Source organism: Schistocerca piceifrons, unplaced genomic scaffold (assembly GCF_021461385.2).
Source record: "Schistocerca piceifrons isolate TAMUIC-IGC-003096 unplaced genomic scaffold, iqSchPice1.1 HiC_scaffold_726, whole genome shotgun sequence".
Classification (NCBI taxonomy): domain Eukaryota; kingdom Metazoa; phylum Arthropoda; class Insecta; order Orthoptera; family Acrididae; genus Schistocerca; species Schistocerca piceifrons.
The window spans coordinates 86,020-108,917 of record NW_025728977.1 but is presented as its reverse complement, the minus strand read 5'-3'; the positions used below and the strand labels follow the sequence as shown (position 1 = coordinate 108,917).

Below are 22,898 nucleotides of genomic sequence, written 5' to 3'. Positions count from 1 at the left end.
TGCAGTGTTCAGAAAATCTGAACTTAGATGATACACACTGAATTGCCTCTTTGTTCAGCATTTAGCACCACCCAAAAGGAATGTGTAACATAGGAATTCTACGAAAGCAACAAGCTTTACCTTCCCTATTTTGTGCATCTGTTTATTACTACTGATTTTTTTAAACCAATTTTACACTTCAAAAGACACCTAGTATATTGAATGGAAGTCAGTTTTTCCATTCCTCAGTTCCAGCAAAGCAAAGCAACTGTGAAAATAGCAATAGGCTTTATGCACTCCCACTCGTTGACCAACTTTTTTAACACGATTAAAAGGCTTGCTCCTGAGGCAAAGAGGAACAAGACAAAGCCTGATCATATTAACACAATGCCTACTATTTCACAACTTTATGAAGGATCAGTGGCATTACTCCAGTGTCTATCAAATAGTAACTTCCAGCACTAAAATCTTGGTAGGTAAGGTAAAGCTGCCCGAAGGTGTGTTTGAACACTACAGTGATTTACCAGGCTTGCTCCTGCTGGAGTTGGTGTGCCCTTGCCTTCCTGTGGTCTTTGAATTGACTTACCCAGCACGTTATAGGAGGAACTGCAGCTTCATGTGGATGCCTACCCACTAAGCAACTTAACATTTTTCAAATTTGTCTCTTAGTATTGCAACACAAAGGATTATATGATAATTTTTTTCTCAGTAACAACATATATTTATTCATCTGTCTTACAGTTATTGTCCAAGTTTTATATCATTCCAAAGTGGTTATATCTTACTTGATTACATAAAAGTTTTTTTTCACAATATTGGTGAATGTGCTTTTGTAATTTATGATTACATATACAAAAATATAAAAGTCGTGCATTATTACTAAAGAATCTTAGAGTAACAAAAGAGTTTGTTTTGTGAATGAATGACATCTTTGGTTTATTTGTCCAAAATCTAGCCTACTGGAACATTTACAATCTACTTTCATAGTGTCTTTGATAATGTACAATGAATAACAGTTTAAACATCTACTACCCAAAATGTCCTCAACATACAAGTTATATCTTATAACTTACACTAATCCCCTATGAATTGCCAGTGATTCATATATCACTACAAAGGGACCCAGAAACAATGAATGCCAAATAAAGATTCTCCCACACATGGTCTACCTATCCATCTTCTATGGCTCTCAATGCCATGACACTTCATAGTAATGATATTATTATTGTGAAATAGTTTACAATACATATATGACACATAAACAGTGATGAATTACAAAATTATGCTTGGAAATTTGTTTACAGATTACAATCCTGTGTATGTACATTGGAAATCTACTGCTACTCACATACTCCTTACCTGATCAAACTTAAAATCAATATTCTAATCACAAATATAACTAATTTCTCTCATTTTAAATGTGTTTGTTATTGTCATAGAAATAGGTAATGAACATGTCATTACTGTTCTGGTGTGCATAAGAATTTGTTCTGAACATCTTTTATCAAAACATCTAGCAACAAAATTCTAATCAAATACTCTTATCCAAATGAGGACATCTTATAAAAATACCTCCTTTATATGGAAAATTGCAGCATCCTAGATAAGAACATCAGATTTAAATTTTCACTAAGATACAAAAAGTGACAACTGAAATAATCCCAAACAGATATACTTTCATGTCATCAGTAAAAAGTTTTTTTTAAAAAAAAGCACCAAAATAACATTCTCAAAAACCATGACTATAAAGGCTACAGAAATGCATCTACGTCCATCATTTACAACTGAAAGCAAAATACTCAAATGTTGACAACCTTTAAACTATGTTCAGATTAATTTTAAGGCACAGGAATATTTATACCATGTTTCCCTTTGCTATTATCTCATTATGTAAGTTGTACTAGAAATAGATTCATCAGGAAACTGTAGGAGTTTAATGGCAGAATTCGTTAAGAAGATTTATAAAAGCAAAGCACAGTGTTAAATACAAATACTAGAATTGTCTAGCAAGAGAATGGCTGGATATCTACACATTTCACATCAGCTCAAAAAAGCTGCAAAGCTTGCAAAAGACTGCAGTGAGGCAGTGGATACATAATTGTAACTATTTCCAAAGTAGATATGCCACTGGACTGAATTTTCCTTGAAGTTAATAATCAATATTTGAACTGACTTATTTTACTACACTTTTTAACAGTGACGTTCTGCACAAAAAATAAAATGGCTATAATGCAAATAAAACAAGCATAATATTCTTCACTTTCTGTATCACATGACTTCAGTTTGTGAAACTTAATAAGGTAGGTTAACAACTGCATAAAAGTAAGAATACCTGAAATGAAATTAAAGTTATACATATCCTAGGTGGTGCCACTGATGGGTTGTTAAAACATCCTCTCACTAAACAGTATATTTTAAGTGAAATTGCCTCTATTGTTTTCTTATTAGAAGAAAAAACCTTTTAATGTGAGATACACTTATTCTGGTACATGTACGGAACATTGACATTAATAATTAATATTACATACAACAAAATTATAGACAAAAACTAAATCATTATCCTCAAGTAAAGAGTGGTATGTCTGGAATGTTCACGGTATCCATTACTGGAAGGATTAGTTCACAGAATTCCTACTAGAATGTCACTGAAAGATGCTCAATTTGACTGTTAAGACACACATTACTGATATACTATGGTAACTATGTAAATATTGCTGATTAAGGAAAGCGTCTGACCTATTAATGAGTACTTGCAACCTATAAGTGATAATGCTGTGGAATTGCTAACCCTAGAACCATGTTATACAACGAGGTTTTAGTGCTGCCATCAGCTGAAAGGCAATACTATTGGGCTCTGCATGGGAATAACAGCGTAATTCAAATTAGTTCATTCAGCATTATGCAATAAGAAGCTGCCTGGGAGTGCAAGGTCACAGAGAAACACGAAAGTTAACACTAGCAGGTTCTTTTCACTCATAAGGGAGACAGCTTGATGTTAGAACTGTACACTGATTTAAATAAGAAATTTCAAAACACTGAATTATTTTGAGTGGAACCTTAAGCACATACATCAATTTAGGAAGATGCGCCTTAGAATGTCGGATCTTTATTCGTCTCAGTTTTATGGCAAGACTGTTAACATACTGCAGTCCTGAAAGCAAATTTAAGTATCACCACTGTTAACATCAGCTGATGACTCTACTTTATGAAATGGCTGTGCTCTCAGATTGTTTATTTAAACGTATTGCGCAGCTGACGAGTTCTCTCTCCATCGTAGTCCACCTATGGTGTGAGTGGTGTGAGGCAGGGGGCGGGGGGTGTTGGCTCACTTGCTCCCAGTGGTTTCCTCTAAAATCAGGTAACTATAAATGCTCAACAACAAATCATTGGACAGGGTGTCAAAATTGCCCACTTGCGAAGTTTGATGAATGTGGCTATAATCAACAACAAAATGTACCTAATGACATTAACTTGTTACTTCACTGGTAAAAGGTGCAATATTAGCAACAATTTATTAGGTGATATTCATAGTGACATTCACATATGTAGTGACGAAATAACTTTTAGACAAACAAAGGTCTTGTATATAAAAAATTAAACTGTCTTTTTATTTCACCTTTATTTCTGGGACATATTGGGGGGAAGGGGGGGACACACGTAATCTACACTGATGTACACTAAAAATATGACACAGGTAATTTTACATAAAATGTTATGCTTCAGTAATATAAAATATATATTAAATCACATTTCTGTATTATTCCTCTCTCGACCAACAATCCATAATACCTGCAACTACCTGTTCACCTCAATATGATCACATACTAGATAAGACGGCTACATTCATTTGAATTTTGTAAACAAGCTGAAATACTATCTACAACAATTTAACAATGTGCTTTTACTTTTATGGCAACTTACAAAACTGTTGACTGTTCTCTCCTTTGTTATATACCAAAAAAGAACAGCAATTACATAACAGAAATTTTTAGAACCGTATTAGGGATTTTTATTAGTTAAATGCATAACATCACAAATTAATAGTATAAAAATAATATTCTGCCACACTTTCCGGTATGCTGTAAATTTCAATGAGCAGACAGTCTGCAATGTATGCTACATTAGACTGTAACACTAGTGATCAGATGTTTTATTTCACACCACCTGTAGAAGTCAGCTTACAGAGTTTCTGAAGCAATTTTGTAAATACATGAAAGGAGTCAGTCACTTACAAATGACATTTTGAAGTAATTTTTGCTACTGTTTTCCCATTGAAAAAGTCTCATATTTTTTTCAATTTCCCCGTAAGTGCCTAAGCTGTGAGGATTTTTCATAATCAAAAAATATGTCTTTTCTTCTTTACCCACAAACAGTATAATAGATATAAATAATATGAGATATTTCTGTCTAGCAATACTACTTTGCTAAAAAATGAATCAGAAATAATGTCATTACATCATTCTTCAACAGTTTCTACTCAAAGGATTTAATTTTTAATTTGGTTAAGATGAAGTTATCCTTTACTGTTTGCAATTAATTTTTTTCTATTGGATTCATTCTTCTATTAAGGCAGATTATTTTCTTCACAAAACTGACTTGCATTTGTGTTACTGATGACACACTGTATATATGCACAGACACTTTTAATGGAATTAGCAAAACCAATCTTCTTGAAAGATAAAAAGCAGTAGGTAATGCTGCAAACACTTCCAAAGTATGTTCAATGTGTGTCAATAGTCTTATATATACTGTGAAATACAATATTATTTTATATAAAAATAACTCATTGATGACGGTATAATTTTGTTGGAAAAAAAGCAGCTAAGGAAGAAAAATATTTTATTCTATATTACTGTGCAGCTCCCAAAAAAAGTATTGGTTTATATACTTAAAAAAAAAAAAAGAGTTAGAAATTTTCATAGAGATCCACTAAACTAGAATTTAATGTTACTTATGAGATAATTTACAGCAAACTAGTCACTACTATTTTCATATTTGTATTTTTCATTTTTGACTTGATGCTGTACGTCCTCTCATCAGTACTCTACTTGTTACAGTCATAACATAACCAATATACTACACATAAAACCCATGAGAATTTAAGATGCTGACAGGCGGTTGAGTAAAACACAGCTGAGTGCTACAATATTTTATGAATATTGCTAAGCACAAAAATAAAATTCAAGAAAGTCTGTCAAGCATTATCACAACATCCACAGACTCACATATGTACATTTTACTCCCAGTTTTCCCTGAAAATGCAGGTAATTATGAAAATAACACCTTTTTGCTAACATAGTGTGCAAATGAATACCAAGCATCAACTACTCATCTTGTTCATATGTAACTCCAATTTCTTTTCTCAATTTGTCTTCCAATTCAGCAATCAGTTTACTTTCAGCATGGGTTATTTTGGGGCTTTCTAGCAATCCTGTGACAGACAAAACAATTTTTGCTGTATTTATAGACATTGCACATAAATAATATGCATTACATATAAATAATAAGCACACTTGAAAATATAATAGGACACTTCTTTGTAAAAGTTGTATCAGCGGATCATCTAAACTCTTAAAGTAACAAAGTGCCTCAGGAAACAATGGATCATTTAACTAATAGGATACAGCATTTTTTTTTTCAATGTTACGCAAATTACTTCCCTGTTCTATATGTTTTGGAGAAAGAAACACCTCATTTATTTTCCATTTTATTTGTGACTGTGGAGCTGCCTCTGTAGCTGCCACCGTCTGCACTAAGAAAAGCTTAGCACTTACCTCCAGAAGGTGAAATATTTATTACTGCCAATCTATGCATATAAGAGTACACGACACTATTACGTCTTTTGGAACCATTAGTTCCTTGTTTTTATTATTCACATTTCTTTTAATGTGTTGTCATCAAATGTTGACTTACAAACTTCATATTGTTTATACAGTAATAACAAAAGTTTAAAACTAACATATTTATCTAGAAAGGTCAACACAAAATATGTACAATTTCGGCTCTTTAAATGAATACAGAACTTTATTTACAAGAAAAAATTTTAATTTTTTTAAATAATGGGTTCCCAGTATGTGCTCTTATGTAGTCTGGTAATTTGTTGTACTGGTACCACATTGACTCACAGATGTATGGACAGTGGTCTGTTCCTCTTTAATTTTGTTCTTTGCCTGTAACAACTGTACTTAGTTCTTGTGTTGTGAGTGTGCACATCGTAACATTAGGGTGTCTCACTCTAAGAGCTTACAAAAAAATGTGGTCTCCCTCTGACAGGTCTCCCAGCACAAAAGACCATATGACAGCCTAACAGCTCTCTTTTATAGCATCACTATTCTCTTCAAGTGCACATCAGTGGCATACCCTACAACTCTATCCTATGCTTTATAAATAGGAAAATTGTCCCACAGTACAATAATTTCAGCATTTTATTACATATGGTCATGGAAAGCTGTTTTAGCAAGTAAAATGCACTGCTTATTTTCCTACATACAAAGTTAACAAACATTTCCTGAACATCTGTGGTATGAATTCCCACTTTGAACTCCAGTAACCGTGATTTTGTGGTACTGACTTTTAGGCTATGGTTACTAAAATATTTAATCACTTCTGATGTCCCATGTGTTGAAAAATGTTATGTTCTCATTGTAACCATAAAACATCAGAGAGATGTCATCAGCATAAGTAATTATATAGAAGTTAGAAAGCCGTACAATGTCATTTACACACACAAGAAAAAGAACTGGCCCCAGTGTTGTCACCTGTGACACTCCCTGCATTACTGTTTCAGTCATAGACTGAATGTCAAGGAGAGAGGAATAGGTTGCAGCTGATTAAAAAGTAAGAGCAGGACATTCAGACCTGACAATAAGAGGGACTCACCTGATGTGAGGATGAGGGGAGATAGACGAATGGGGTAAACAATGTAGTAATTTGGCCATCTACTCTCTCTGACACTCCTCTCCTCTCTTTCAGGTAGGTCTCTCTCATCCTGGGGTATGAGTGACCTGCCCTTCCTTTTCAACCTTCACCAATTTATTCCTCTCTTCTTCCCAAAAAAGAAACTAGTAGTTCTAAAATCTAGGATATTCATGTACTTTCTTACATATTTGTTGGGAGTACTAAATATTCACCTTCTGAAGGTCATTGTGGCCATTAATTCTGTCTCATAATTGTGTAGCTTCCTCAAGCGAATTTTATTATATAGTATGATAATATTATAGCACAAGAAAGTTAGGACATTTCTTTAAGTGGAAGAACAACTAAAAATCAATATAAAACACTATGAAACACAAAAGAGCTGGAAGAGGTTCAACACCATTCAATGATTACTAGCTAGCTTAAATAAAAGCACATACAGTACAACACAAAGCTCACAAGTATGTCACACTCACACATTCATTGACATTGTTAGCAGCAGATAACCTAAATCACCAAGTCTATCAAATATTTTGCAATGATTGAAATAAAAAGGAGCAAAGAGCAACAAAGCAACAGAACACTGTCAGTTGTTAACAGTGTGCATGAGAAATGTCATGTAATACTAAAGAAGGTTATTTGTGAAATTCTCATGTAGGTCAACATCAAGTTTTTCCTTTTTCTATTTTTGGCAGAGATGCTTACAAGGCTATAACAACTTAAGAAATACGCGGTCCCTTACTGGTCACAAGTATATCCCAAAAATGCTTCATGGATTCATAAATTACTTTTTTGTAATTAGTGTATGAATATTTGCTTGAGAGCCGGAAGATCAGAGATCCCTCTATCAGACACATAATTTAGGAAAATACTGCTTTATATACACACAACAGACTTGAAATAAAAGTCAAAAAACAGAGCAAGAAAAGGAGGCATATTTGAACAGAACATCATTTAACATCCAAATTGTTTTTTAAGTAATTTTTCTTCCTGGCGTACACCATGTGAGGCTTTATTGAATACAAATACAGATATAGAAAATAGATTAATGAGAACTAATTTCATACAAAAACATTAGTTTAAAGTATACAAGAAGAAAACAAAAACCATGGCTATCACTGAGTATGGTCTCAAAAGAGCAAAAACTGACATGAATGTTTACATATGCCCATAAACTGTACTAGTGTTAGAAGTAGTAATAATAATCGTCGTAGCAGCAGCAGCAGCAGCAGCTGCAGCAGCCACCTGGTGGTGGTGGTGGTGGTGGTGGTGGTGAAGATGAAGATGATGATGATGATGATGATGATGATGATGATGATGATGGTGTATGACTTAATGTAATTTTTAATAGAATTGCCAATCTATGCACTATATTGACAATTTGTAAAGGTATGGTATTATAAGTGTGTTCCAAAATGTATAAAACTTATGGAAGAATGTTTCTGTTTTGTTGCAGGTACGATCATTTCTTAATTTGAGAGAGGGGAAAAAAAAGTTTCACATACAGCAGAGTATTCATTGTGACCCAGTATATTGGATGTACATGTTACAGCAAGTCTCAGAATGCCTTTAACGAAATCTCTGCATAGGACACACCAAACAAATCCACCATTCAACAGCAGCATGACAAGTTCCAGAAGACAGAGAGAGTGGCAGATTCAGCTGAAAGTGGTCATGCTAAATTGCTAACGACATAAAAACTGATAGACCTGCAAACTGTATATTCCTTGAGACCCAAGAAGTGTGTGGCACACCTATCTAGCCAGTCTCTCCATTGCTAGCATACATATTTAAAGATGAACCCATACAGAAATTGTATAGCTCACGAGTTGCTACCTGAAGATATTGGAAATGTGTTAGTGGATCATATCATTTGTAACACCACAAGAGACAGAACTTGATGATTGGTATTAGTTTCACAAGTCATGATTTCATCTTGATGCATATATGTATTCATTAAATTCATGCATTTGGGCTATGGAAATTACACATCGGCTGCAAATGTCTACATCTACATGTCCTCTGCACACACAAAAAATGAATGTTTGCTGTGCTATGCCACATATGTAAACCCTATCACATTCTTTCAGGGAATGGCGAAAAGTGGACACTACATACAGATTGTGCAGAAATTTTTACACACTATACCAAAAGACCAGCTGCAGTATGTGTTGTTTCAGCATGACAATGCTATGGCTCATACAATCAACACCACTATGATTTTCTACAATCTGGGTTTATAGATGCAGGTGATTTGTTTATACCCGACTTTTGTTTGTGGGTTTAATAACCTCGCTGGATGTCCAAATGGAGATTCGGACGTACCAAAATGTGTAACATTGCCTACTTCGTCGAGGACATCTCCAGCAGGTCAGCCACCAATCTCTTAGGCCAGTTACATGAAGTCAGGTCAATATAGGGCTACCCAGCAGTTGGCTCGCACTCAGTTTTTCTCCATTAGCTGCTGTTATCCAGATCAGCCTCTACCATTTTAACTACAACTACTACTGCTCTTTACCTGGACTGGATTGAAACTTATTTTTGGATAGTGGGTGCCATGTTCACCAATTAATTGCATGACTAGAGCAGCATGAACAGAATGAAGGTACAATGATGCCAATTAATAATTTGGGAGTTCATAAAACACCTCCCCCTTAATAGCTGACATAACTGAGAAACTGTGGCTACTTGGTAGGCAGTCACACTTAAGTTATGTCACTAGGGTTAGTCAGAGTGTTGAATTGATTCTGCATTCATTGTGTTTCGATTTTTTTGTTAGAGGTGCTCATGAGGCATTATGCGGTGTAGAAAGACCATCTTATGATGAAATCAAATCATCACAAGCACTATACGTTGCACCAGAGCCCTCCACACTGAAGTTCCATGATGATGGTCAATGCTGACCCACGAGGGTTGAACGAAGTGAAGGACTATTTTGCCAATAGCCTTGGAACAGTTCAGTCATGCTAGTATTCCTTATAAGTTAGAACTTGAGTTGTGAATTTAAGCCTGCTTGCAATCTAGCAAATTAATCCAGGTAATCTTCCACAACAGCAATTTTCAGCAAGAACTTCTAGAGGAGATAGGAGTTCTGTCAGCTGGAAGTAAAAGCATGCATCAGGACAGTAGAATCCTTGATCTCCACTTCACATGCTGGTATAAAATTCCCATATAGTGCTTCTACTTGATGAGCATGTGGTTTCCACCACCAAAAAACTTATTTGTAATTTCTTAGTGTGGTGTCACCGCCAGACACCACACTTGCTAGGTGGTAGCCTTTAAATCGGCCGCGGTCCGTTAGTATACGTCGGACCCGCGTGTCGCCACTATCAGTGATTGCAGACCGAGCGCCGCCACACGGCAGGTCTAGAGAGACTTCCTAGCACTCGCCCCAGTTGTAAAGCCGACTTTGCTAGTGATGGTTCACTGACAAATTACGCTCTCATTTGCCGAGACGATAGTTAGCATAGCCTTCAGCTACGTCATTTGCTACGACCTAGCAAGGCGCCATTACCATTTGCTATTTATCTTGTGATGCATGTACCGTCAGACTGATGTTCACCAATTATGGATTAAAGTTAAGTATTCCAGAAGCTACGTACCGTTTTTGCTAGTCTCAATTCCTTATCATTTTCCAGACCTCACGCCAGCCTGCGTGAGCTTAAACGCGTGCCTTTCGGCTTCCTGTCATAGTGGATTGGCTTTCTTGCCAGTCCACAACACTTAGCATTATAACTGTAATATGTGTGTGCATAAAAAAAAAACAGTAATGCTTGGATTTACACCAATTTCAACAGGAAATACCTTATTTACCTCAGTAAAAATCAAACAATAGAAAATCCAGGATGGAATGTACACTGTGAGATCAAAATTATCTGGATACCCGCAACAACACACGTTTTTGATATTAGTTGCATTGTGCTGCCACCTACTGCCAGGTACTCCATATCAGTGACCTCAGTAGTAATTAGAAATCGTGAGAGAGCAGGAAGGGGTGCTCCGTGGAACTCAAGGACTTCGAACGTGGTCAGGTGATTGGGTGTCACTTTTGTCGTACATCTGTATGTGAGATTTCCACACTCCTCAACATCCCTAGGTCCACTGTTTCCAATGTGATAGTGAAGTGGAAACGTGAAGGGATATGTACAGCACAAAAGCGTACAAGCTGACCTCGTTTGTTGGCTGAAAGAGACTGCCGACAGTTGAAGAGGGTCGTAATGTGTAATAGGCAGACCACCACACAGGAATTCCAAACTGTATCAGGATCCACTGTAAGTACTATGACAGTGAGGTGGGAGGTAAGAAGACTTGGATTTCATGGTCGAAGGGCTGCTCATAAGACAAACATCACACTGGTAAATGCCAAACGACACCTCGCTTGATGTAAGGAGTGTAAACATTGGATGACTGAAAACACTGGATGACTGAACAGTGGAAAAACATTGTGTGGAGTAACGAATCACGGTACACCACATGGCAATCTGCTGGCAGGGTGTGGGTATGGTGAATGCCCTGTGAATGTCATCTGCCAACGCGTGTAGCACCAACAGTAAAATTTGGAGGTGGTGGTGTTGTGGTGTGGTCGTATTATTCGTGGAGGGGGCTTGCACACCCTGTTGTTTTGCATGGCACTATCACAGCACAGGCCTACATTGATGTTTTAATCACCTTCTTGCTTCCCACTGTTGAAGAGCAATTCGGGGACGGTGATTGCATCTTTCAATACGACTGAGCACCTGTTCATAATGCACGGTCTATGGTGGAGTGGTTACACAAAAATATCCCTGTAATGGACTGGCCTGCACAGTGTCCTGGCTTGAACCCTATGGAACACCTTTCGAATGTTTTGGAACACCGACTTCGTGCCAGGCCTCATCAATCAACATCAATACCTCTCCTCATGTAGCACTCCATGGAGAACAGTCTGCCATTCTCCAAGAAACCATCCACCACCTAATCCAACAGTCTGCCATTCTCCAAGAAACCATCCACCACCTAATCGAACATATGCCTGTGAGAGTGGAAGCTGTAATCAAGGCTAAGGGTGGGCCAACACCATACTGAATTCTAGCATTACCGATGGAGGTCACCGTGAACATTTCAGCCAGGTGTCCGGATACTTTTGATCACATAGTGTAACAATATTGTGAGGAGGAAAGTTGACACTCACCATGTAGCTGAGGTGCTGAGTCGCAGATATGCACAACAAAAAGACTGTCACAAAGATAGCTTTCGACCAGTAAGGCCTTCGTCAAAATTAGATGACCAACACACACACACAAGCGCACGTGCGTGCATGCGCGTGCTCAAATGCGACACACACATAGCTGCAGGCTCAGGCAACTAAGGCCACAGTTGCTAATCAAAATTACAAATGGTTTTCTTCATATAAAGTATCTACCTAAAAAAGTTGATATTATACCCTTTCTAATCTTATGCCATCCGTTGATTTTCTACATTTTGATAATATGAGGAGAAATAAAATAAACAAAAAGAAATGGTTCACTTTATTTTTTATCTTCACATCCTTTTTTCCTTACTATCTAAAGAAGTCGTTTGTGGTGTCACAATTTTTAATCACCGATATTTGGCTGTTTCTTCCAAATACGCTGTGATTTCCATGGTTTTTGTTATGGTGGAATCTGAGAAAACAGCTGTTTTTTCCAAATAAATAGAGAGTTTCATGTCTATAATGATGTGAGAATGTGACAACAATCAATTGTCTCTTCCTTCCAAACATATCATCTGCTGGCTGTTCTCTGATTGGCTGCATAGAACCAGCAGTTAGCACACTTCATTTCAGTCCCATCATAATTCACTGTAAGTGTTGATAACATTCTGCACAAAACACGTACATCATTGGCCCTCACCTAGACTTTTACATCTCCTGCAAAAATTAATACTATTGCTGAATATTTGTTCAATTTTAGCCAGTTCATTTCTCACTACAAACAGATTCAGGCAAACTGCAATTTAAGACTAGTAGATGTTAATGATAAACCAACGTACGTGGTATACATTCCCATGGTTGGCAACATGACAAAATTTACTGCCTGCTCACCACTGCCCTCCCAACATTTGTCCTAGATGTCAGTGATCTGGTGTAATCTATTCCCCTCCAACTCTAACGAGTCCTTTAAAATATATCTGTATGTGATGTCATTGCCAAAGCATCCTCTGGAAATTGAAATGATCCTATATTTATCTATCAGAAAAAAAAAGAAAGATCTGAGCAGCAACAGTTTAACCTGTAAATACTGTATAAAATGCAACTATTTTTTGAATGACAAATTTGGGGAAGAAACTCATCCTATAGTTGGATAAATACAGTAGTTTTGTTTGGTTTTGTGAACTAATGGACAGTTTTTCTTCTGTTACAGAATGCTAATTTTGTGTTCAACAAATGCTTGTTGGCCCCAAAGTGAGGGTTACAATATTGGAAACATCTGTAAAAGATTCTGTTTACAAAACTCACTTCCACATTACTGCCTGTTTTCAAAAAGATATTGAATGACGTGTTGCTGAATGTAAAAAATGTTACAAGTGTTTCAGAATGTGTACGCTGTATTTTTTTAAAAACTAGTTTGGACTGCAACAACCCAAAAGAGCGTAGCAAATGCCATCAAAGAGTTCACTCAAATGATTCACATTAGACAATGGTAAAAAGTTCATGGGAATATTCTGTGATCTGACAAAACCATTTGATTTGGTGAAGCACTCCTTATTTCTCCACAAATGGCAGATATATGGAATCAGGTACATTGCTTTACAATCGTTCAACTTTTACTTAACTGTAAGAAAATGAAGAGTAATTGTAAATTCAATTGCATGCAATTATTCCTCAAACTGGGATGCAATTTTACAAGGAGTCCCACAAGGTTCGATACTGGGTCTTGCGTTGTTCTGATGATTGTACATGACTGATTTGCTCATGAGCTGTAACTTCTGGATATTAATTGGTTCACCTTTCTATTTCTTCATGACCGCCAATATTGAAAAGCTCAGACTTTGTTCCCAAATTCAGCTGTACTCAACTGGTAGTATCTAGTTCAGCATAATATGTAATTTTGAAAATGAATTCAAAACTTCTCCATTTGATGTGACATATATTTTTGATTTCAACTACAATAACTCTTCAGAGTAACATGTCTTTACAAGCAACACTACAATACTCTCTCAATCATAATTTTAATGTCAAATCAACACCTCACGATACAGTAACAAAAACCTTCCACACAGTTTGTGATTCTAAACCATTTAAATAAAAGTCTTTCAACTGCGGCAATCGCCATTAATCAGCTAGGTAGACACTGTGTAACACATCACTATACCAAAGTGATAAGGTACACTACAGTCCCTAGCTCTTCCTGTTCCACATAAATGACCTAACAGTTGCTACTGACGTTCTCTGAGCTTTATTTGGTGGTGATACATCAGTTCTAGTTGAAAATCAGGTGCCTGAAAGAATTCCAGGAAATTGCCAAAATACTTAAAAAAAACTTGAATCTTGGTTTCATCAACATGGTCTAAAACTAAATGTAACTAATGCCAAACTCATGTAATTTGAAATTAAGTCATCAGAATGGAGTGAAATAAATATAACCTGCAATTATCAGGATATCACATAAGCAAACCATGTAAAGTTTTTAGGCCTAAATCCTAATAAAAATTTAAACTCATGCATACTGATTACTAACAGCTTAGCATCTGCAACGTGTATTTTGTCAGGTGACATATAGACGATAGATAGTCTATCACTGCTACTTTGAGTCAGTTATTCATTATGGTATAATCTTTTGAGAAAATTTAACAAATATCATGAGACCCTTAGTTTTACAAAAGAACATAATTATGAATACATATTGCCAAACAAAAGATATCCTGTCAACCATAGTTAAAAAATTTAAAAATATTTCCCATACCACCCTTATCCCATCACCACCCTTTACATATACGAAGTGTTGATTTTCTTGTTAAAAAAGGCAACATACACTTGTGTCTGTATATGTGCGGATGGATATGTGTGTGTGTGTGTGTGCGCGCGCGAGTGTATACCTGTCCCTTTTTCCCCCTAAGGTAAGTCTTTCTGCTCCCGGGATTGGAATGACTCCTTACCTTCTCCCTTAAAACCCACATCCTTCGTCTTTCCCTCTCCTTCCCTCTTTCCTGATGAAGCAACCATGGGTTGCAAAAGCTTGAATTTTGTGTGTGTGTTTGTGTTTGTTAGTGTCTCAATCAACATATCAATGCTTTTGTTTGGTAAGTTACATCATCTTTGTTTTTAGATATATTTTTTCCACGTGGAATGTTTCCCTCTATTATATTCAATCTTAACATTTTAGTTACATGAAACAAAAGTCAATAGCATATAATGCAGACAGAAGCTTTCCTCTGTTTCTTACCACTCAAAATTACTCCAGTGTCTGTGGATGACTGATACAGGTAATATGCTGTTGTGTGCATGAACACCGAATTCACCTGATTACCGCAATCAATGCCACTTAAAACATCAGTTGTGAGGGTCAAGTGGTCAACACTTGCAGCCCTCTAGCCCCCCGAAAGTTTTGAGCAGGCTTCAGCAAACACTGTGAGGTATTATAGTGGAACACTGTATGTCTTTGACAGTGGGTAGAACATCTGGACTGGAAGTATGAGACAAAATCTATTAAAACATAAAATTGAACCTCAAGTTGCGTTCCACATTAATGGACTGGATGAAGGTTGAGACAGAACAGCCACAGTCATTTGTGGATAACCCATAAGGCATTTACCATACCCCAGTTGAATGAGGCTTATCTTGGTATCACAGGAATCTCTTTGGATGAAATGAGACTTACTAATTCTAGCAACAAAATTCTCAGTGATTCAGGCTGTCCAGTTTGTAGTAATATGCCACCTGCTAAGTGGGCTTGAGAGGGGAGGGGTGTGGGAGTAGGGATACTCTTTTGAGCTCTCTCAGTAGAGTGGGCATTGTAGTGTAAAAGTCAGCCCACTGTCATTAACAGGAAAGGTCAGAACAAATACCTGGCACCTTGAAGTATGTGAAAAGACTGTGTAATGGCACCCTTCTCATTGAGACTGTTACAATACAACGTGCAGTCCAACTTCTCTGGATAAACACATTCAGTGACTTCCCTGTTGTCCCTGAATCAAACAATCTCATGATCTGTAAGGGTGTAGTGACATCCATGTTGTTATCAGCACGCTAATGTGAAGTACCTACAAGAAGATTGGAAAAGCACAGAAGTCACTGGAGATGAAAGTATATTTTTAATGTCATAAGTTTAGGCACACCATTATGACTTGTAAAGGTGAAACAACTGCCAGAAAATGCAACCCATCAACCTGTGATGTAGTGTCAACTTGCTCTGATTAATCTATGGGTATTAACAGCTCAAGAAATCATATGTATGAAGTATGAAATAAACAGTGTATTTAGAAAGTGAAAAATTTCTTACTGTGGACTTAAAAAAGTATTTAAGATAATGACACCTCCAAGCTTAAAAATTTCTTTTGTCTCAGTGTGTCAAAACTAGTGCTGCATATTAAGCAAAGGTTACCAAAACTCGATCAAACACCTGTACTTGTAAATGTGCTTGTCAGGAAATAAGTAATCCTTTTAAAGTATCTCTACGCAAATTGAACAAGCCAAGAGTACAAAAGTTCTTTGGCATGATACTTCTACAAAGCACAGAGTATAGTTTAGAAACTTGCTGGTCTATCACGTGCAAAACTGTCAATGCCCTCACCAAGAGGCAAGGTTGCAAAAAGGCAGAATTTAAAGAGAAAGAGACCATGTGAACCTTGTTTAGCTGAATGGTTTAGGGGAACTTAAGGTTAGTTTACAAGGTCCATGCAGCCCACAAACATATCCCTCTGTTATCACAGTATGACACTGACATGTAGACAAAAGAGGGAGAAGAAAAAAATCTATTACCACTTGAAAGGAAGCAAATTGGAGTAGCTCCACTTTTTATAGTACCACCATTAACATGAACATTTTTTTCCCATTTCTACTATCTATTGCATACATAATACATATACTGTGTATGGCTATGAATTCTTTCGTGATTAAGTCCTTGTATAAAAAGTTTTTGGTAAACTTGCCTCGTCAAACTTGGATAAAACCCTGATCTTTCGATGAGTGCCTCCTTCAGCAAAAGCTTGGGATTACATCCGAATTTGATGTGGCAAATTTGCCATTAATTTTTCATCCATATACTGTATAGAAATGAAATTTCCAAATTCTTAACTGAGCTGTAGTTTTCAAAACTGTATTATAGTTTCCAGGCTGCTGCTAACAACAGTATAAATAGTTTGTGTACAAGCAATTTCTTTAATGAAATACTCATTGTTTACAATTCACTAAGAGCACAAGTCTTCAAAATTCAATCTTGCTCACCACATTTGTTTTATGATTAACCTTAAAAGGATACTGTGATTAATATCCTTGCAAGAGAGCTACCTAGCAGCATGCACTAGCTGGAGAGCCTTAGCTTCTAGAACGTTCTGCAGCCTCCAGTATTTTCCAGTGGACAGGGAACTGCCGTGTTGCGTCTAAAGGTGAATTAACAGTGAGCACACGAGAGCAGTAGTGAGGTGGACTCGGTTGTGTGAGAATGTAAATAGTAACGAGTCATAAATATGCTACATTGAATTATGAAGTGTTTAATAGTGCATTGAGGGAAATATTTCATTGGAATACAAATGCTGAGTCATCTGTGGCTTTTTTAGAGTGAATAACTGCCATCATCATTGTCATCATTATCACAGCAATCAGTGTGACACACTTAGGAATGTTTTCCATTATTTGAAGACGAATAAATTAAGTTAAAGGAAGTCATCTTTTATTTCAGAGGAACCTTACCATCCTTTATGATTAATTTTTTCATAAATAATTACAGTTTTGTACAAGTACTGTTAGCTAGTACTTTAATGCTTTGTGCTACCATTGCTGAATAAAGTCTCTCTCTCCTTATAGTTCAATAACCAACATTTAGGACGACACTCAAATGTCTTAAAATTACGGGGGTGAGAGCTTACAACCTATCTTACCAGAAAGCCCTCAGTCTCTTCTTTCTAAATAAAATCAACCCTTGAAAAACTATTTAATTAAAATGTTATCCATATTCAAAACTGTAGGTTTAAAGAATGTTTGAAACTTAAAATGCAATTGTTTCAAAAATTTAGTGTTATTGTCTTGCAGTCCTAATTTTTCTGTTTCCAAACATTTATAATTTTACTAGAATAACATGCCAGTTAATAAAATATTTCAGTTATAAAATGTGAGTTTAAAGAAAATTCTTGGCGAGCTTTTCAACTTCCAAGGCATAAAAGTGCACACCCAAAACTACACTATATAAAGTAGAATATAACCTTTTTTCCATATGAAGAATAACCACCTTATTGTTAGGCAAAATAACTTCATGCTCTAACGTACATAAGTACTATCTGTTATTTCTGTTTTCAATTTCACCATTCAATATGTAATCAGTTTGTACGCATATAATCTACTAAAACAGTCTTACATGTATCTTTAAGCAAGTACTATGAAAAGACCAGAAGGCAATTAGCGTTGCCCTTTCACTGTGTAAAGTTCCATGTTGACAGTCCTGGTTGCACTTTCATAAAGTAATGTTAATACAGTAAATCATCATAGAGCTTTAACCACAATCAGTCATTTGTGTAAAGCTTTAACTGGAGATTTATTGAGTATACATCAAGCATTAATGCCACTTGCTCATTTAATTTAGATTCATTGCAGTATTGCAAGGTTTACTAATCTGTGATATTGTGCCCAGCTGTGAGGTTTTCACTATAATATCTGATCATGAACAAGGAGGACACTGAAAATAAATCTACATCAACTAGAAGAAAATCTACTTTGATGATGTGTAAAGTTGCTCAGAGTTCACTCAAAACACTTAGCAGCAATAAACAGTTGGACTGAAGAAGAATAAGATGATGATATCCCAGGAACCTGAATGACAGGTCACAATTTCATATTCTGGTGAAATGTAAATGGATTCAGGATTAATTTGCAGCAACTAAGACTCCTAGCACAAGCAAGGCCAATGTAAACATGGTGGCCCTCTACTGGAGACATGTTTACGACCAACAAGGCCCCAACGGTGAATTGTTACAACCCCTACACAGAAAAAAAGACCTCAGCAGCAAGAAGCCTGAAGACACTGTGGCTGTATTTGTCAAGGAAGAATATTATTATTGCCTTTCTGCTTTACAAGTAGTAGTTGTGCTTCAATATTGTACAGACACTATAACAGAATTAACACCAACCAAGTTTATTCTGCTTCCACATGATGAGATACATAGAAACACTGAGTGAAGTGTAGAATAGTACTAAGTCTCATAGTTATAGAACACAACAATATACAGTTTTGTAATGAGCATACAATAAGCAAGTAAACATAAGTGAGGCCATGGGCCCGGCACATCAGGCTTATATTGGGCTGTTGTCCACACGGCACAACACCTGTTGCGCAGTCTATCCAGGTTGAGAGGTGGCATCTCTATGTAGGCCTGGAGGTATTTGCATTGCATGCTGTTTGATTATGGGTGCTCACCCTACAGAGTTGCAACATTCCTTCTCCCTTGAGGAAAAGTGTTCATGTCTTCATTGGTAGGTGATGACTGCTGGGGCAGGTATTGTGCTGCCACAGGAGAATATGGTCTGAAATAGCAAGGGTGCGGATAGGCATGATGTCCACTCCCCCATGAGCAGCCATAAGGGAGCACTAGTGGCGATGGTGCTGCATCCATGTCCACATCTGGGTGGGACTCGGCAATGGAGGCAGTAGAGAAGATGGCGGCAGTAGTGACAGGCTGTGGAGATGGAGGCGGCCCAGCACTGACTTCTCCACCCACCCAAGGCACCCAGGGGGAAGACAGCACCAGAAACGTAGGGGGTGCAACCCACATCATGGGGGCAGGCGCAGGTGGTGGGGGCAGCCGCATCGGTGGAGGGTTCTCCAGTCGGTCACTTAAGGAAAGAGCTAGTCATAGTGTCATGACAATGAGTCATTGGACGTGCATACGATGCAGAGGCAGTGGCCTGGCAGCGATGGATGACTGCTGGTATCACCTGCCAAACCCACAGGCCCAGATGACAGAGCACAGATGGAATTGCTCAGGGGAAGGTGCAGGTTGGTAGCTGGGTGTTGGCCAGAGCAGATGAAGCAATGTACGGGGTGGCTGTGAAGCAGCTTCAGTGGGCAATGGTTTCTGACTGGAGTGAACCTTTATGAACTTAAAGGATCTATTGAGGGTTTCTTTGGGAAAAGATAGAGTGATATACTTTTTCATCTGGGTTTTGAATGTACGTACCAACCATATTCCGTCTCTATTGGACCGCGGATGAAAGGGAGGGAACATAACATACCGGATGCCACTCTTTGTGACTGTATACAGTCCATACCATATTTCACTGGTATCAGCTCAGCAGTATAGTCATGAAACAGCAGTCGAACAGAATGGACAGTGTCTTGAAAGGAGGATGTGGGAGGAACATCAACAAAGACAAAACAAGGATAACTGAATGTAGTTGAATTAAATCAGGTGATCCTGAGGGAATTAGATTAGGGAATGAGACACTTAAAGCTGAAAATGAGTTTTGCTATTTGGGGAGCAAAATAACTGATGATGGTCGAAGTAGAGAGGATATAAAATGTAGACTGGCAATGGCAAGGAAAGTGTTTCTGAAGAAGAGAAATTTGTTAACATCGAGTATAGACTTAAGTGGCAGAAACTCTTTTCTGAAGGTATTTATGTGGAGAGTAGCCATGTATGGAAGTGAAACAGGGACGATAACTAGTTTAGACAAGAAGAGAATAGAAGCTTTCGAAATGTGGTGTTACAGAAGAATGCTGAAGATTAGATGGGAAGATCACGTAACTAATGACGAGGTAGTGAAAAACACCGGGGAGAGGAGGAATTTGTGGCACAACTTGACTAGAAGAAGGGATCGGTTGGTAGGACATGTTCTGAGGCATCAAGGGATCACCAATTTAGTACTGGAGGGGGGGGGGGGGGGGATCATAGAGGGAGACCAAGAGATGAATACACGAAGCAAATTCAGAAGGATGTAGGTTGCAGTAGTTACTTGGAGATGAAGAAGCTTGCACAGGATAGAGTAGCATGGAGGGCTGCATCAAACCAGTCTCTGGACTGAAGACCACAACAACATCAATCAATAAAAGAATTTTCACAAAGGGGATATAGTTCAAATACCAAACAGCACATATTTTCAAAACAAAGCCTATATGTTGTCCCAAGCTACACTCAAGTTACCAGCGAAAACCCATGAAAGTTTGCGTAATTTTAGAGATCAGTATGTTCAGACAGACAAACAGATGGACAACATGGTTTTACAGTTCTATTATTAGTATATATTTTTATCTAAGTTTTTGATTACATTTAATATTCTGAAAAAACAGAAACAAAAAATGAAAGTAAGAAAGAGCGGAAGGAAGGAAGGAAGGAAGGAAGGAAGGAAGGAAGGAAGGAAGGAAGATCATATGGCAGCTTCTGAGTCAGGTTGTTCAGCCACCTGGTACAAGTCTTAATTGGTGGCACTTTGGTGACTTCTGTATCAACAGTCTCCAAGTGAAGAAAATCTATAACCTGGCCTAGAATCGAACCTCGTACCCCACAATCCAGAGACAGCATGTTAATTGTGAGGTATGGACTGAACACGCACAAAATTAAACTGGAAAGGAACCCCTTGAGTGTGAGGTCACAAGTTCAGTCTTTAGTAGGGCTCATTTGAAAGTGTTGTGTCAACAGTTATGACAGGAAAAATGTTACCTGCTAATGACTCAGCATGTGCATCAGGGGGGGGGGGGGGGGCAACGGACGATGAGTGTCCAGGAGGTGCAGAGATCAACCTTCTATGGGATGTATGTATTCACAAAATGGACATTGCCGACATTCGTGAAATTTCCAAAAGAAACAAATAACTTGCACCATGAACACTGGATGAAAAATGGTGTGCCACAGTGATTACAAAGGTTTGTACCATCAACATCAAAGGTGAACTCCTTAGGAGTTATAGACCATGCAGGCTGGTTGGTTGGTTGGTTTGGGGGTAGGGGACCAAACAGCCAGGTCACTGATCCCATTGGATCAGGGACGGATAGGGAAGGAAGTCAACCATGACCTTTCACAGGAACCATCCCAGCATTTACGTGAAGTGATTTAGGGAAATCACAGAAAACCTAAATCACGATGGCCAGATGAGACTTTGAACCATCGTCCTCCCGAATGTGAGTCCAATATGCTTACCACTGCACCACCTCATTCAGTAGACCATGCAGGACATTCAGTTATGTATCCTCTCTTAAAAATGCATACAGAGTCATACTGGGAGTCACTCTGGTGTAACAGGGTGATGAGGTCGGGTGAAATGTGATGGCATGCAATCGAATGCGAAACAGTCTGTCGTGGAGCTTATCATGAAACTGGCTATCCTTTAAGGAGTAGCTGCAGATATGCGATAATATGTTTTATAAGCATGAAAAAACAAATGTCCAGGGGCTGCTTTTGTCCTGTGCTTCCAGATGTATGAACTGTAATGTCACACACCTTTCAGAAGGGATAGTTTGCTGTACAGAAGTATGATTTTTATACACAGACCAGGAATCAAGCAAAACCCAAGTTATTCAGCGCTGCTAAAGGCCAAAAACAGTGCTCATACTATAGTTGTGGTTTTCTCACGCCCATTTTCCCACTCTTGCTTGATCTGATGTAAATATTCCCTTCTGCCCTTGAAAGATCATGCATATGAGAACGGGTAATAGTGGGAGAGCACCTCCAACTTCTCGCAGCACAATAAATAATTTTCCAGCCAATTTATCCTCCAGATTAACAGTTGGCATAACTGTATACGAATGTGTTAAGGCATTGATGTTAGTGATCTTGGTACAATTATCTTGGTACTTCTAATTTAAAGGGTTCTTCTTCAGATCCTGATTGGTTGGTGTTGAAAA

At 37.6% G+C, this 22,898-nt stretch overlaps 1 protein-coding gene across 1 annotated transcript in view; it reads right to left on the bottom strand.

The window, feature by feature from the left end:
- Positions 1-689: 689 nt before the first annotated feature.
- Positions 690-22,898, bottom strand: part of LOC124770032 (trans-1,2-dihydrobenzene-1,2-diol dehydrogenase-like) — a gene marked incomplete at its 5' end in the record, with an annotated part of 105,538 nt that continues 83,329 nt past the window's right edge. The window contains 1 exon segment of the mRNA XM_047249170.1: positions 690-5,410. Within this exon segment, the coding sequence (XP_047105126.1) occupies positions 5,304-5,410 (107 nt within the window). The 3' untranslated portion in view covers positions 690-5,303.